Raw genomic sequence first — 15,547 nt, forward strand, 5'->3', positions numbered from 1 at the left:
CCAGAGGACCCGGGAGCCACATGGCAGCTCACAACTGTCTGTAACTCATTCTAGAGGATCTGACAGCCTCACACAGAGACACATGCAGGAAAAACACCAATGTCCATAAAATAAAACAAACAAGTAGGCTAATGTAGGGAACGTGGTAGTCCGAGCTTGCAATCCCATCACCAGGATGCCTGAGGCAGGAGCATTGCCTGGAGTTCAGTATCAGCCTCGATAGACTACAGCGGGATGACTCGTGGTGACGGGGCCCTGTGCTTTGGTGCCTGTCAGGACTGTATGGAAGAGATAAGCTTGTTCACGGAAAACAAGCTGCAGCTGAGGCAGATGGGCGAGCAGCTGATGAAGGCCAGCAGCAAGGCCAAGGCGGCAGAGATGGAGGAGAAGCTCAGCAAGATCAACGACCGATGGCAGCATCTTTTTGACGTCATCGGATCAAGGTGAGAACTGGCCTGAGATAACTTGTGTTTACTCTTAGAGATTTCCTCACAGAGCTGGTGAGCTGAGTCTGGTCTTCCCGTGTGGTAACCGGGCAGGTTATAGGCGTACAGATTGGCAGTTGAGGGGAGATGAGGAGAAATTCTAATTTGAATAAGTGGAAATGATACTTGAGTAAAACTTGACATGAATTAGGAGTGTGTGTGTGTGTGTGTTGTTGTTGTTGTTGTTGTTGTTGTTTGTGATGCTGCAAAGGATTAAACTACATGCTAGACAAGTATTCCACCACTGACTTACTATTTGATTGCTGCTGCTATTGTCGAGCCTGGAGTCTGGCTAAGTTCCCCAGGCTAGCCTTGAACCAGTCTTCTCTCCTCTGCCTCCCAAGTAACCAGAGCTACAAGCACTTGACACTGTGCCCAGCTGAGTTGTTTTAAACAAGAGTTGGAAACTTAGTTTGAAAGAGATCTTCAGGGGGAGTTCTCCCTTAGAAACCATCACACCATGCTGGAATTAACGTGTCCCCCATGAAATTATGCCCGCCTGTTCCTGCCTTACTCTGTGTAGTAACAGCTGGGAGCCCTTGACTGCCCCCACAGCAGGGGCCAAGTAAGGGTCCTTTGTCCTCAGATGTGACCACAAAGCTCTGTCTCCAGTGCAGTTTTGTCCAAAAGAGAGCTAGAAGTATTGTCTCCCACCAAACAGCGGTAACGCCCAAACTTTGTAGATGACTTCCCATTTCAAATCTTCTCAAGAAAGGCAGCACCGTCTTCCCCAGACCACACGTGTTGCTATTGCAACCTGGTTTTCAGAGATGTCTTCTTTGGGACCACTCGGGTAACACTGTCTGCCACTGGCCCAGCACGCGTTTCGTAGGACGGTGTGCTCAGGTGTGAACGTGAGTATGATCTGGAGTTTAGAGGAGCGACTGGTAAGATTCGGAGATAAGAATAGAATGGTGTTAATGACGTGGCGAGTCCTTTACCTCACTGACCACTGGAAACAGTAAGTGAGCCGGATTCAGTCAGCAGAGGCAATGGCCAGGCGGGGCGAGCCCAGCAGGCAGGAAGTAAGAGGAGCCAGTTCCCCGGAGTGGGTGTCTGGCAACAGTAGAGCCAAGGGTATGGAGGGTCCAGATCCTATCTTCTGAGAATGGAGGGTGGAGACAAGGAAAGAGCTGCCACCCAGATGGCCCGAGTGAAGATGTGGAACTCCCGATGGCCACTGCAGGCAGTGGGAGTATGATGGGGACCAGGAGAAACGCCACCAGGAAGGGACAAGAAGCCCCAGTGACTCGAGTGTATGACACTAGGAGAGATTGAGGCCTTGAATGTCACCCACAGACTTGGCCTCCTGGTAAAGCCTGAGTCTATCATGGTCTCTTCGTGGTGACAAAGTTCCTGAAGGAAAGACCCAGGGGAACTGGCTGGAGGAAGAGGCCGGGCTAAAGGCAGCTTCTCTCATAAGCCTTTGAAAATGAAACACACAGAAACTTAGGGCAGAAGCAAGGCTTACATTTCGAGCCTTTCCCGGCTTGTCCGTTTATTCATTGTGAAAAGTTTGAGTGTGTGGTTTTACTTTGCTGAGCCAGCTTTGAGGTCCTCCAGATGTGTCCAGCAGCACGTCCAAAGCTGCTACACACCGTTCAGACAGGTGTCGCCCATTTCTCATAGGGCCACAAAAGCACGTAGACGTCTGTTTGGGGACCAATTCTCTATGGTTTTCATTGTGAAATGGAAACAGGTTCTCCTGCTTATATCCAGGAAAGAGTGGTCCTTCCCACATCTGGACAGGCAGGGTGGCTCACTGGGTAAAGCCCTTGTCATGCAAACCTGATGATCTGGGTCCCCAGAAGTCAACCAGAGGTGGAAGGAGAGACCTGACACCACTAACTTGTCCTCTGACCTCCATGTCGATGGTGCGGCATGAGTGCATTCTCTCTCTCTCTCTCTCTCTCTCTCTCTCTCTCTCTCTCTCACACACACACACACACACACACACACACACACACACACGCACACTCACAGTACATGCTAATAACACTGGCGCATGTGTGGTTGAATGAATACATATTCTGACAGGTGAGAAAAAGATCCTTTTCACTGGGTAAACTGTGGCTTCACTGTCATGCTCTTCAGGTTCTAAGTCAGCTTGGCTCCTTGACACTAATCAAGGGCATGATGACATCACACCTGCTCGTGCATCATTCAAGAGTAGGGCCTAGCTCATACTTTCTGAAGAGGGGGTAGCGTGTGTTCTTCGCTTAGATCACTGTGTAGACGTTAGCAGGCTGTTGGCTTCTCACTGGCTGCCCCCCTCTGGCCAATTCCTTGGTAGAAAAAGAGATAAAGCAGCGGCTGAAAGTGCACCAGCCTTCTCGGACACAGTGACTGGCAACAGCAGCAGATATCTCGACTGCCAGTTGAGTTCATGCTTTGTACGCATGGTGTCCCTTCACCTTTGTGTAGTACAGTTACTTATGGGGAGGGACAGAAATGGCCGCTGGTCACATGTATGGAGGTGTGAGGACAACCTGTGGGAGTCTCCTTCTGTCCTGTGGATCACAGGGGTAGAATTCAAGTCACCAGATTTGGCAAGAACCACCTTTACCTGCTGAGCCATCTCTCCAGCCCTCACTTAATTTTTAATGTAATTCTGAAAGATTGGTACCATCATCCCATTTTACAGATAAAGAAACTGAGGGCTGAAGTTAAGTAACTTGCCCAAACTAATAGAGAAAGCCCAGAATGCAATCGGGATCTCAACTCAGGCAACTGTCAGCCTCCTGCCACCATAGACCCTTCTAGTTTGAAACACACAGTGGGTAGAGCCCCTGTGAGATCTTCACCATAAGCCTAAGTTAAAGCTGAAGGCTTGGTCTGGTATTCAGAACTCTAAAACTCACAAAGCCAGGTCTCATTCGCTGGTTAAAAAACAAAGAAAAGAAAAAGGAAAAGCTATTACTCTGGGTTTATTCTCAACAAATTTCAAAATAATTACTGCAACATTACAACAGGCTTCTTTATTTCTTTTTTCTTTTTTTAAGATTATTTTATTTTATGTATGCAAGGGCATCAGATCCCATTATAGATGGTTGTGAGCCACCATGTGGTTGCTGGGACTTGAACTCAGGACTTCTGGAAGAGCAGTCAGTGCTCTTAACCACTGAGCCATCTCTCCAGCCCCCACAGTGGATTTCTTTCTTTCTTATATATATCCAATTATTTATTTATTTTAAGATTTATTTCATATATGTGAGTACACTGTTGCTGTCTTCAGACACACCAGAAGAGGACATCCAATCCCATTACAGATGGTTGTGAGCCACCATGTGGTTGCTGGGACTTGAACTCAGGATCTCTGGAAGAGCAGTCTGTGCTCTTATCACTGAGCCATCTCTCCAGCCCCCACAGTGGATTTCTTTTCTTTTCTTTTTTTTTTCCAGAGCTGGGGACTGAACCCAGGGCCTTGCGCTTGCTAGGCAAGCGCTCTACCACTGAGCTAAATCCCCAACCCCCACAGTGGATTTCTTTTTTTTTTTTTTTTTTTTTTTGGTTTTTTTTTTTTTTTTTTTTTGGTTCTTTTTTTCGGAGCTGGGGACCGAACCCAGGGCCTTGTGCTTCCTAGGTAAGCGCTCTACCACTGAGCTAAATCCCCAGCCCCCCACAGTGGATTTCTTAAAGCTACATTTCATCTGATCATTTCAGATAGCAAGGCTCCTGGGGGTCTGGGGGGAGCAGAGCCAGGTTCTTCACATCAGCCATTTTGGCTCTTGGAATCAATACTGCTCGCTCAGTCTGAGCCCTCATTTTCAGAGAGGGAAGCTGTACCTCAGAGAAGGGAAGGGAGGTCTCTCTAGAACCTAGGACTCAAGTCAGGTACTGTGTGCTGGAAGACAGTGGTTCTCAAGCTTCAGCAAGCATCATCCCCCTGCCCGGTGTCCCACATCTAGAGCTGGGTGGAGCTAAGACCTTCATTTCTGACGTGAGCCCAGGAGTGGTACTCTTGATGGGAAGACACATGAGAAACATGAACAGTGGACTGAAGTCAGTCAGAAATGTGTGACTGAGTCTCGAGCCTCATTCTCCATGCACAAGTCTGGCTTCCTGCTTCCCTAGTAGGGCACCTGTGCAGACTGAGATCCAGACGAGATGGTGGCAGGACCACCGAGGGTCCGTCCACCCACATCTGTCCCCGTGACATTCATTGAAGATGTCTGATAACCACAACAGGAAGAGAGGGCTTAGCCTTGAACCACTGTCTGCTCCACTTAGAAAGTGCTCAGCATCAGCAGCGTCCCCAAAGCAGAGAAGCTGCAGGGTAAGAAGCTGAGGGTACATCTCCTGAGATAACCTGGACAAGGGCCGGAAAGCCCAAGATGCCTTCACGTAAGATTACACAGGCCCTGGGCTATAGTTAGCTAGAATCCAGTCAGACTCTGTGACAAGGAATATGAGTTACAGACTTCTTTGCTCACTCGAGAATAAATGAAGACTACACCTTGTTAACCGTAGTCATTAGCCCCTCTTCCTTATGTTTCCTAGATGCTGTATATAAAAAGTGACTTGGAAAAAACTAAATACAGGAGGGCAAGCGAGTTCTTAGAAATTTTTTTTTCAGAGCCATCCAGATGTACAGTCCTCTAAGAGGAAGTGGAGTTAATGAAAGTACAGGGAGATGACAGAAATGAACGTGTTCAGCCAACAGGGACCTTGGCTCCAAGAGGGCCTTCCCAATTAGATTTCATTGGAAATAAAGTCAGGGGAAGATTTGGCACCTTGTGTTATGTGAAGCAGGGACTGTGCCCTCTGTCTTAATGTTTAGTCAGTGAGGGTGGGAGGATGTGTGTATTACATATCTTGGCTGAGCCACTTCACAAAATCTGGGATGACATGGTATGCATCAGGTATCTTTCCCTGATAGATCTCTCTACCTTATATTTTGAGGCAAAGTCCTTCACTGAGCCCCAGTTCAAGGATTAGCTATGTATCTAGCCAATGAGATCTTGCAAACATCAGTCTTCTTGCCTCCAAACCCCCATCCCCAAGCTGGGGATACAAGTAGGAATAACACCGTGCTCAGCTCTTATGTAGGTGCCGGGGATCTGAACACAGGTCCTCACGCTTGGGTGACTCACCCTTTCCCAACCAGCTCCTCAGCCCTAGGGTGGGACCAGTTTTAAAGACTAACTTTAGCAGTGTGGATGAATGGTCCTATGGACATTTCTAGTCCCTGAAAGAGCTCCCTTGGAAGATTTACACTAGCAAATCTCCCTTGCAAGAGGAACATTAGTGATCGATTTCATTTTGTTTATCTACAGTTTCTGAGGAAAATGCTACTGTTGGCTTTAGTGCTTCCTCAATGGTACCATCTGAGTGAGCTTAGTATTCTATGCTAATGTCTAAAGGAGAGACTTCGGCTCAGGCGGTAGTGTATAACCAAAGGCTAGTCCCTTCCTGTTGACACTGGATGACTCTTTTGCTTTCAGAAGTATCACACCCCTGGAAAGACAGTGAAAGAAATTAAACCTACCTACTTTTCCTATTTCTTCTACCATTTCTTTTTTTTTTTTTTTTTTTTTTTTTTTTTTGGTTCTTTTTTTCGGAGCTGGGGACCGAACCCAGGGCCTTGCGCTTCCTAGGCAAGCGCTCTACCACTGAGCTAAATCCCCAACCCTAAGAGAAGCCCATTTCATGTATGCTAATAGTAAGTAAAATGTCATCTGAGCTCAGCAGTTTTGACCCTGGTAGCCATGGGTTACGGATGTTTTTCATCCTATGTAGAATGGGCCTCCTTCTAGCTGTAACTTCTCAAGGTCACTATGAGAGGCCAAACAAAGCTTCTAGTCAGGAAGCTGTCTTACTCCAGCCACTACAGGTGCTAGGAAGGCTATGGAGGCCACTGGGTGTGGAGAAGGGCCAGCTGGAGGTGGGCCCCACACAGTCCTACTCTCCTTGCCGTCAACCCAACCATTCCACCTCGGGAGCAGAAATGTCTTCTAGGAGTCAAGGGCTTCCCCAAGGGAAAAGCAGGCAACAGATGGGAAGCCAACTGCTCGGATGTGCGGATGTGCATGGTCAGGGAATGAGCACCAGAGTCTCCCACATAGGAGGTCACAGGAGCAGCCCAGCAGGTGGCAAGGAGCAAAGCAGGTGCCACATTTTAGGAAAAATATTGCCAAGCCTGCACACCTTGTTCCACTGGTAGAGAAGACTTACTTCGTGTTCCAGGTGGGAAATACAGTAACGGCTAAGGCGTGGGTTGTAGGAACACAAGAGCTCAAGTCTCAAAATAGGGTAAGAAACAAGCCGGAGACATTGACACTGGAGAAAGAAGGATTTCTGTGCTTCTGCACCTTGGGAAACTCACGAGGGAGAAGCTAAAGTCTCCTCCTCTGTCTTGAGGTCCATTTGTGGAGTCCCTGCGTCACAGTCAGCAGAATAGTGTAAATGAACTCTGGCCTTCTCGGGCAGGACTCCAGCTCTAAGGCCAGAGGAAAGCTCCTTAGGGAAATGTCTCCTTCAGGACCGGTGGAAGGCACCCTCCACCCCCGCCCCATGGCTCGGGCTTCCAGTTTCACCGCTGCTTGTAAACGTGACACAGAAATTATAAACCAGAAATCTCTTTTTTCCCATGTTCCCAATCTAAACGTTTCCTCCCTGGCTTTACAGCACTTCATAAATAACCCGGTGCCAAGATAACGCCGGGACTTTCTCCCCTCAGCCTCGCAATCCTGTAGCGTCAGAACAAAGGCTGTGTGTGTGAGAGAGCAAAATACTGGAGAGAGATGGTTTCTTTATTGCAAGGGGGAAAGCAGATTAAAAATTGCGGAGTATAGAAAAAGGTGCCTTCCTTCTTCGCCGGCATTGCCCTGTGCCTGGGAGCCAACCAGGGTGGTGCTGCCGCCGTGGCCGGTGAGGAGCCTTGGGGAGGGCCTGGTTGGAAGATGCTGAGCCAGTGAATGAAGAGAGCAGGCTGGGCAGGGGGAGGGGCCGCCTGGCCAGGAGGTGGAGGTGCAGCCGGGAACTTGGAGCGTCCGCTGAAACCTAAGGAATGGTTTTTTCTCACGAACAGTAAGTGCCATTTCAGCGGCAATCGCACCCGTGACCCAGGTGGCCCCTGCTATCGCTGTGTGTCTTGCCGCCTGGCTCACTCGTTTCGGTTACAATAGAGATCACAGATGAGATGGTGGCTGCGGAGTGTGTGCACTCAGCCATCGGGGGATGGGTTCTCTCCTGGCGTCAGCCTGCTTGTGCTGTGCGCAGCCTACCTCTGACAAGCCAGGCAGAGATGGGATTATGCTGTGTGGAAAATAGAAATCTCCCAGCATCAGAGATGCTTCAGAGAAGCAACTGCCTCCAAAAAGCACTGTACTGCCTGTGCCCTTAAATCAGGGCGTGGAAACTAATGATTTTTACTATGAAGATTTTAGCTCTTTCAAAGGATAAAATTGTACAAGCTTGGTAGATGGAGTTCAGCAACTGACAGCTGCCTATGGGTTTGAGTATTTCCTTGGGTCCAGTTTCGGATACTATTGATCATTTCAGCTCTCCTTATTAATTTTGTTACATGGTCCACATGGACAGAAGCATCGTTTAACTTATGCCTGCCTGAGCTTTTGTAATCCGCACACTTCATACTGTTTACCACCAGAACAGGGCTGAAAGGGACATTACCCCGTGTGCATGAATATGAATTATTCCAGATAAATAAAGCATTTGCTATTTAAAGCCTCTCATATACACAGCAAGACTTCTGCTTGCCATATGCACTGATTACCAATCCACCTTCGTTTTGACTGTTCTCGAAGGAGAGCTGTGTTCTTCAGTGTTGTATTTGGAGCCACCTCTAGTTAAGATGGAAAAAAAACTTTATTCACCTTGATTAGGCCCTGTATCTATAATAGAACTCTTCTATTCTACAGATGCTCTGTGACCCTAATTTTGTTTGGTTTCATAGAACAAAAAAAAAAAAAAAAGGTCTTTTGGGATGGTGGCTCCTCCTTTATACCCAGCAGTACTGTTTGATCGTCAGTCCTGGAACTGAGGTATATGTCATATGTTCAGAGGTAATGCATGAGAAATATTATTACCTGAATGACCAGGGGCAAGTGCAGAGGTGGGGACCACAGAAACTGCCTAGGTAGCTGGTGTCAGTCCTGTAACACCAAGCCAACGGGCTGGTCTTTGACTAGGTTTCCTTGTTTCCTCATGTTAACCGAAGATCTGAGTGTTGTGAGAACCATATGAGTGAGGCTTAACGTGTAGAGGTCGGCCATCGGGATTAGCCAAGGGCACTTGCTTCCCGACCCAGGGAAGGTGACAGTTGAGCTTCTGTGGGTAACAGAACTATTTAGACTTCAACAATTTGTTGGTTATTCCTGGAATAAATTCTCAGGTGATTGCTGGAGAAACATTCTGGTTCCAATGCATTGAGGGTGTCAGACAGAGGTTAAGCCACAGAGCAGGTTAGACTCACTAGGGTAAATCAATCAGAATCAGTCTGTCTGTCTGTCTGTCTGTCTCTCTCTCTCTCTCTCTTCCCTCCCACCCCCTTCCTTGCTCCATCTATCCCTCCCTTTGCCTCTGCCTTTCCTTGTTTCACTTGGCCTTTAAGTTTACTTATTATCAGCAGTTTGCCTGCCACTCATAGGAGGACAGTAAGTTGCTTTGTGGGTACTCTGTTATCCTCTTGTCTTTAACATGGCTTTCATCATTTGCATGGAACAGACAAACCGGTGACTGTCACTTCCTCCCCGCTCTAAGTACTTCTGAATACTGTATCACCATACCTAAGTTGCAGGGGCATAAGCCCTGTAAGACTTACGACCCAGCTCTGACTTATTGGATCCTCACAATGGGCATAGAACCGTGAACAAAGCAAGTGGTTAAGTGTGTACTGAAAGAAAGCCTTGGAAGGGAAACGTGGGCGGTATATCTGCAACTTCGAGCCTCTTCCCATGGCTACGAGCACATGTTCTGCCTCCTGTATCTGAATTGTGTTCCCTGACAGCAGCAAACCCCATCTTCTACCCCCAATCTATGTGCATCTGGGGGTGCAAGGTATGTGACAAGCCACAGGGGCCAGATGGTCGGAGGTTAGAGTCCTGCCCCTGCTAATGGTCCAGGCAATTGAGCTGGTTATTTAACCCATGTCCGAAGGGGAGGACAGCAGCGGTCACAGTACCATAGCACCTGTGTGCCAGCATCAGGGATGACATCGGTCACCGTGCCATAGCACTTGTCTGTCAGCATCATCGAGATGATTGGGTCACAAGTATGTGAGCCAGAACAGGCCTGACATCTGGTAGCATATGAGACCAATCCTAGCAGGTTACGTAGACGGTCCATTTTAGTACTGTGGCTTATTTATGAGTTACAAAGTATATCAATTCAGATATTTTAAAGGAATGGTTTACACAGGAAAAGACTAGTATAGCTAAGTATCCTTTTAGGCCAAACACTTAAGAACAGAGATACTTCGGGTTTATTTTTCTGTTTTGAGATATTTGCATATTGAGATCTCTTGGGAATTCATTGGTATTTCTCATAGACATCGCTAAGGTGATTTTGTACATCGTCAGTGTCCCTTCCGACTGTAGCTATCATACAAGGTCTCCTGAGGAATTTTTCACTTGTAATGTGATGATAGCCCTAGATCGAGTTTTAGGTTAGGGATGCTCAGTCTGTATTTTATTCCCATCCCCTCCTCTGTCTGCCGTGAGCACTACATTATAAAGACAGCAGTCCTAGGGAAGGCAAGCAATTGTTCCTGTCCTTCTCCAGGAGTTAGAACACCCCTAACCTCTGGTCGGCAAAATTAAGTATGGTTGTACCTGGGCTATTTGTTGTGTGCTAGCTCCCTTTGTATAGAAGTTGGTCTCCCTAGACCTCTTCTTGTTGAAATAAGAAAAAAGCTGTGACTCTTCGTGGCCTGGGATTAGGTGCTTGATGGAAGTGAGCTGCCATCCTGGGGAGAGGGAGAGCGACGGGAGAGAGGTGATACCTGAGCCCGAACACTGCTCTCTGCCTACAGGAAGTGGCCGTGGCCAGCCTCTTCTCCAGTAAGAGGTTTTGTGAGTAGGGCAGGCACTCATAGCTGCATGGGCTCCTTACACAGTCAGCGTGGTGAGATGGGGTGAGAAGGGCATGGTGCTAAACCACGGAGATGAGAGCCCGATCTAGGTTATGGTTATATGCAGGCCTCACCGGGATTCTGTTACTGCCTTTTCAATAAAGCATCTCGTGGCTTTGAAGGAGACTTTTTGTCTGCTGCAAGGATGCAGTTTGGAAAATATCCTTCCCTGAAACGGATCCTGGGCACTGTCCTCATCACAGTGTCCCAGACGCCTTTCATACACATCTCCTTCCTGACCCCCAGCCAACCCAGTGAAGGAAGGTATCACTGTTGGCCCCATTTTCGACCTGAGGTTAATGAAGCCAGAACTCAAACCCCGAGCCTTTTCAGCTTTCAAGCCTTCCCACCTTACGAGCTATGGAGAGTAAAACACTCGGCAGACACTACTATGACGTTCAGAGCCCGCTAGATATTGAGTTGTAATTACCATCACGTGTCCTCATCAGCATAAGGAGAGTTAGACGGCTGAACATTTATTATATCCAGTGGCTACGTGGTCACATCTCGGTCCCACATCGCCTGCAAGATGTTTAATTTTATAAATAGTAAGGCATTGGGAGTCTGAGTCAAGAATCTTGCAGGGATGTAGAGTTCATGGATGGGACTTTAACCCTGGTCTGCTCCAGGTTTGCTGAGGTTTGGGGGACCTCAGAAGCTTACAAGTAGAAGGGGCTGAGGTAAAAGGATTCTCCCAAATTCATACAAGTCACTGCTGACAGAGAGAACTAGAAGGCTGTCCCCAGGGATGTCTTGGTTGGCCGTGAGATCTAAACACACTGACTCTTTGGTCCACTTAAACTATAGCCTAGAGGTAGGAAATGTAGTCCAGTTAGGTCGAGTCGCTTACCCAGCATGAACTAAGCCCTGGATTCCATTCCCAGCACTATATAAACCAGAGTGGTCCTGTTTGGATCTAATCCCAACATAAAAAGGTGAAGGCAGGAGGATCAGAAGTTCAAGAGCAACCTTGACAACACAGAAGCATCAAGGCCTGCCTGAGCTACCAAAGATCCTGTCTGGAAATAAAACAGCCTACAGGGAAGTGACCGAACACCTTTTATTCTTTAACAAGCATTTGTTTACAGCTGGTGCACAGCCGTGTGGAAGGTACTGCCTAGCTACCTTTCTTTTCTGAAGAGTGGGGAGTGTCTCCCACAGTGCTATTAGCCTGCCCTAGCTTGCCCTAGTGTTCAGGAGCATGGGAGTCGGGTAGGGGGCAGTTACTGAAGAAGTGCTCCCAAGGAAGAAAGGGGCGACTTTCAGTGAGAGGCCAAAGAGGTCACTCAAATTGCTCGAGGCGTTAAACAGATAATGAGATTAAACTGGTTTGTCAGGGTAGAGAGCAAACTGTTGAAAGATTCCATGCATGAATCAGACTTGTCTTCAGAAATGGAACCAAAGGTGTTAAGTAGGAAGGCACGGAGGCCAGAGGAAGTTGTTTGGTTAAGCACTGGTGGAGGTGCAGCAGACAGTGTACTTCCTGTGAATTGAGGTTAGCATCTCAGTTTCTCTTTCTATTGCTGCCTGCCTGCCGGGGATGCAGCTCCTAAGGCATCTGTCAACATGGCGATCGGTAAGTAGGGACTTTGAACTGGAACCATTACTTCAGATCTCTAGGATAACCCTGATCCCCAAGATCAACAGTGCAGGCGTTCACTCTTTCACTCTTCCTACCTTAGGACTCTCAGGAAAGCCGCTGATTCAAGCATTTCATGTCAGTCTCTGAGTGGAGAATGACAGCTAGCCCGGCAAGGAAGCTCACACCTATAATCCCAGCGTTCAGTAGGCAGAGGCAGGAGGATCTGTGAGTTTGGGACCAGTGTGAGCTACTTAGTGAGACCCTGTTTGAGATCAACAAAGATGGGTTTTGCTTCAGTAGCTCGAATCTCCCTTTCAAGTGTTAACATGAAGTGCCGGTGAGCACAAGCTGCATCTGTCCTCTCAAAGCTGCTGCGTGCCACGACAGGCTGGAAGGGACCTGAGGTTGTCAGAGACAGCGAGCAGAACTGTGCTTGAGTGGTGTTTCCCTCCTCAGACATGCCCCATAACAAGCCCACAAGGCAGACTCAATGGAGCTCTAGCCCTCACGTTGAAGAGGCAGGGTTGCTGTGTGTTCTGTCCTTGTTCAGAGGCCATAAAGGGAAGGCATCATGAGCCAAGTAAGTGAATTGGATAGGAGACATCATTAGCTACCCAGGGAGGACCACTGACTGCTATTGTCTCGGACACACCAATGACCGGAACTGGACCCAAGTATCCAGAAGTGGTATTTTGGAGAGAGGAAAATGGCATCTTTTTCTCCAGTATGGAGCCCCCAGAAAGCTGGCCAAGGTGTTAGGAGGAGTCCATGTGGGTTTGACAGGACTTCTGGCTTGACTGAGTGAAGTCATGCGGACCCACAGTATTGGAGTCTCCTTCTCTGTGAGCATGCCTACCCCGGACATGGAAATTGTTCCTGCTGTGACTTAAAGCAATTCACAGTCTTCTGCTTGCTCACCAGCACCATACCATCCCACGATTCTCACTGCTAATGACTGGTTCTCTCCCCCATTGTGTTTAGGGTGAAGAAGCTGAAGGAGACGTTTGCTTTCATTCAGCAGTTGGACAAAAACATGAGCAACCTCCGTACCTGGTTGGCTCGGATCGAGTCTGAGCTCTCCAAGCCTGTCGTCTACGACGTCTGTGATAACCAGGAGATCCAGAAGAGGCTTGCTGAGCAACAGGTAAGTGACAGAAAGGAGGGCTGGGAGGCAGGGTGGCACCATGGGAAACCAAGACAGGCTTGCCTCCATCTGCCTTCTTGTCCAGCATGCGCAGGCCTCAGTTTTCGCCAGAGGAAGCGAATCACCTGCCCGTGTCTCCGCCTCATGTGTGACGCGTCCATCTCTGAATCCCCCTTCCCTTTCACATAGCCCTTTTGGAAATAGTTCAAGAAACGCTGAGGATGCCAACCTTAACTTCAATGGTCAATGGGGTTTTTATTTTTGTCTTTGTTGTGTTTTAACATAGCTGTGGAAGGGAATGAATTAGGGGTATAGTTTCTCTTTTGGATTGAGCCATAACCCAGACTGACTTGAAACTCTCAGGCTTCTGCCTTTTTGTACTGACATCAACTTGATCCACCTGAGAAGAGAGAACCTCACTTGAGAAATTGCCTCTGAAGAGTAGTCTCTAGAGATCAAGGTAGCCAGCCTCAAACCTGCCCCTCTCTCCTGGGACTCAACCCAGTGTCTTTCATATATTAGACAAATGCTCAGTCAAAACTGGAAGGGAACACCCCAGTGTGTGTGTGTGTGTGTGTGTGTATGTGTGTGACATACCTGCTGCAAGGGAGGGAGGAGAAGGGACTGAGGAGGGGGCGGGGCAGGTAGATCTCATTTACCCAGGCTGTCCTCAAACCAGCTATGTAGCTGAGGGCGACCCTGAACTTCTGTTCCTTCTACTTCTAGTGCTGGGATTTATAGGTGTGTGCCACCACGCCTTTCTCAGAGGACACCCTTTAATGACACCCTTAAATTACCTTGAGCCAGGTCTATCTTTTTATTGGTTTAATTGTTTTGTTGTTGTTTGCTTTTTTCTTTTCAAGGCAGGGTTTCTCTGTGTAGCCCTGACTGTCCTAGAACTCACTATGTGGACCAGGCTGGCTTCAAACTCCCAGAGATCTGTGTGCCTCTGCCTGAGTGCTGGAATTAAAAGCGTGTGCCACCACTACCTGACCTTTTATTGATTTAAAAGGGGGACCTTAAATTGAATACATATTTGACCCTTATAACTTTTTTCTGTAAATATGCACCTGAAACCACTTTTTAAAGGTTTATTTTTTATTACTTTAATTATATGCTCATGAACATAGGCATAAACAGGGATCAGAGGCATTGAATCCCTTCTCCTCCTTTTTTTTTCTTAAAGACAAATCTCACTGTATACTTTACCTGGCCTAGAACTCACTATGTAGACCAGGCTGACCTCCAGCTCACAGAGATCTGCCCCCAACCTCCATGGTGCTAGGATTAAAAGCATGCACCAACATACCCAGCTGAACATGTCTTCCTACTGAGATTATCTAGATCGGTTGTTCTTAACCTGTGAACCATGACCCCTTTGGGGTGTCCGATGACCCTATCACAGGGGTCACAAGGATATTAAACATCCTATATCTAATATCAGATATTTACATTACAACTCATAAGAGTAGCAAAATTACAATTATGAAGTAACAATAAAATTAATTGTGTGGTTGGGGGTTCACCACACTGTGAGAAACTGTATGAAGGAAGGTTGTGTTAAGCTGTATCGGGAAGGTTGAGAACCACTGCTCTAGATTCTGTCTTTGCTTTGGTGGACAAAAGAGAGCCCTGAGCGTTGTGTGATTTCAGTGGGCGTTACAGAGCTCTGGATGTGCGTCTCGGTGGAGTCGCAGCTGCGGGACTTTGAGCTTTATGGCCAATGTGACTATCTAGCATGACTTTCTCTGGGCATGCATTCTCTCAATAGACAAGGCCTTGTAAATACCTGCCCACTGCATGGTGGGTTTATTCAAGTGAACATGGATGCCAGCAATATCTTTACTCTTAACGAATGTGGCTGGCTTTGGCTGGGCCCAGAAATGGTCTTCATGTTTCATAAATCCAAAGTGGGACAAAACACTAAATGGCAGAGAATTTGCTCCTTGAGCCATAAAATCTGAAACTGCCACTCTCTTGGCCTTCTTTGTCCCCATGCTGCACTGGTCTGTAATTTCAGTCTGGCCACTTTGAAGGCTTCCTCTTTGTAGAGCTTAAGGTCACCAAAAATGGAATTTTTGTCCTCTATGATTACCAAGAACAGTGGCAGAGTTGATAGAGGGAATTAGCATTGTTATGAAGAAGTTAATATATTAATTTCCTGTTGTAAAGTTCCACAAATCTAGCAGCTTAAAAATCACAAGCTTGTTATGTTATAGTTCTAACAAGGTATCAAAAGGGCTGCC

At 47.5% G+C, this 15,547-nt stretch overlaps 1 protein-coding gene across 18 annotated transcripts in view; it reads left to right on the forward strand.

The window, feature by feature from the left end:
* Positions 1 to 15,547, forward strand: part of Syne2 (spectrin repeat containing nuclear envelope protein 2) — a 311,183-nt gene that overhangs the window by 273,291 nt on the left and 22,345 nt on the right. For 16 of the 18 annotated variants that reach the window (XR_015622059.1, XR_015622060.1, NM_001427326.1 and 13 more), the window contains 2 exon segments: positions 277 to 443; positions 13,139 to 13,301. Coding sequence is in view for 16 of the 18 variants with exons in the window: in NM_001427326.1 (NP_001414255.1) it covers positions 277 to 443; positions 13,139 to 13,301 (330 nt within the window). In the remaining 2 variants the exon portion in view is untranslated. 18 annotated transcript variants of the gene reach the window in all.

This window comes from Rattus norvegicus, chromosome 6 (genome assembly GCF_021556685.1).
Source record: "Rattus norvegicus strain SHRSP/BbbUtx chromosome 6, alternate assembly SHRSP_T2T, whole genome shotgun sequence".
Lineage (NCBI taxonomy): Eukaryota > Metazoa > Chordata > Mammalia > Rodentia > Muridae > Rattus > Rattus norvegicus.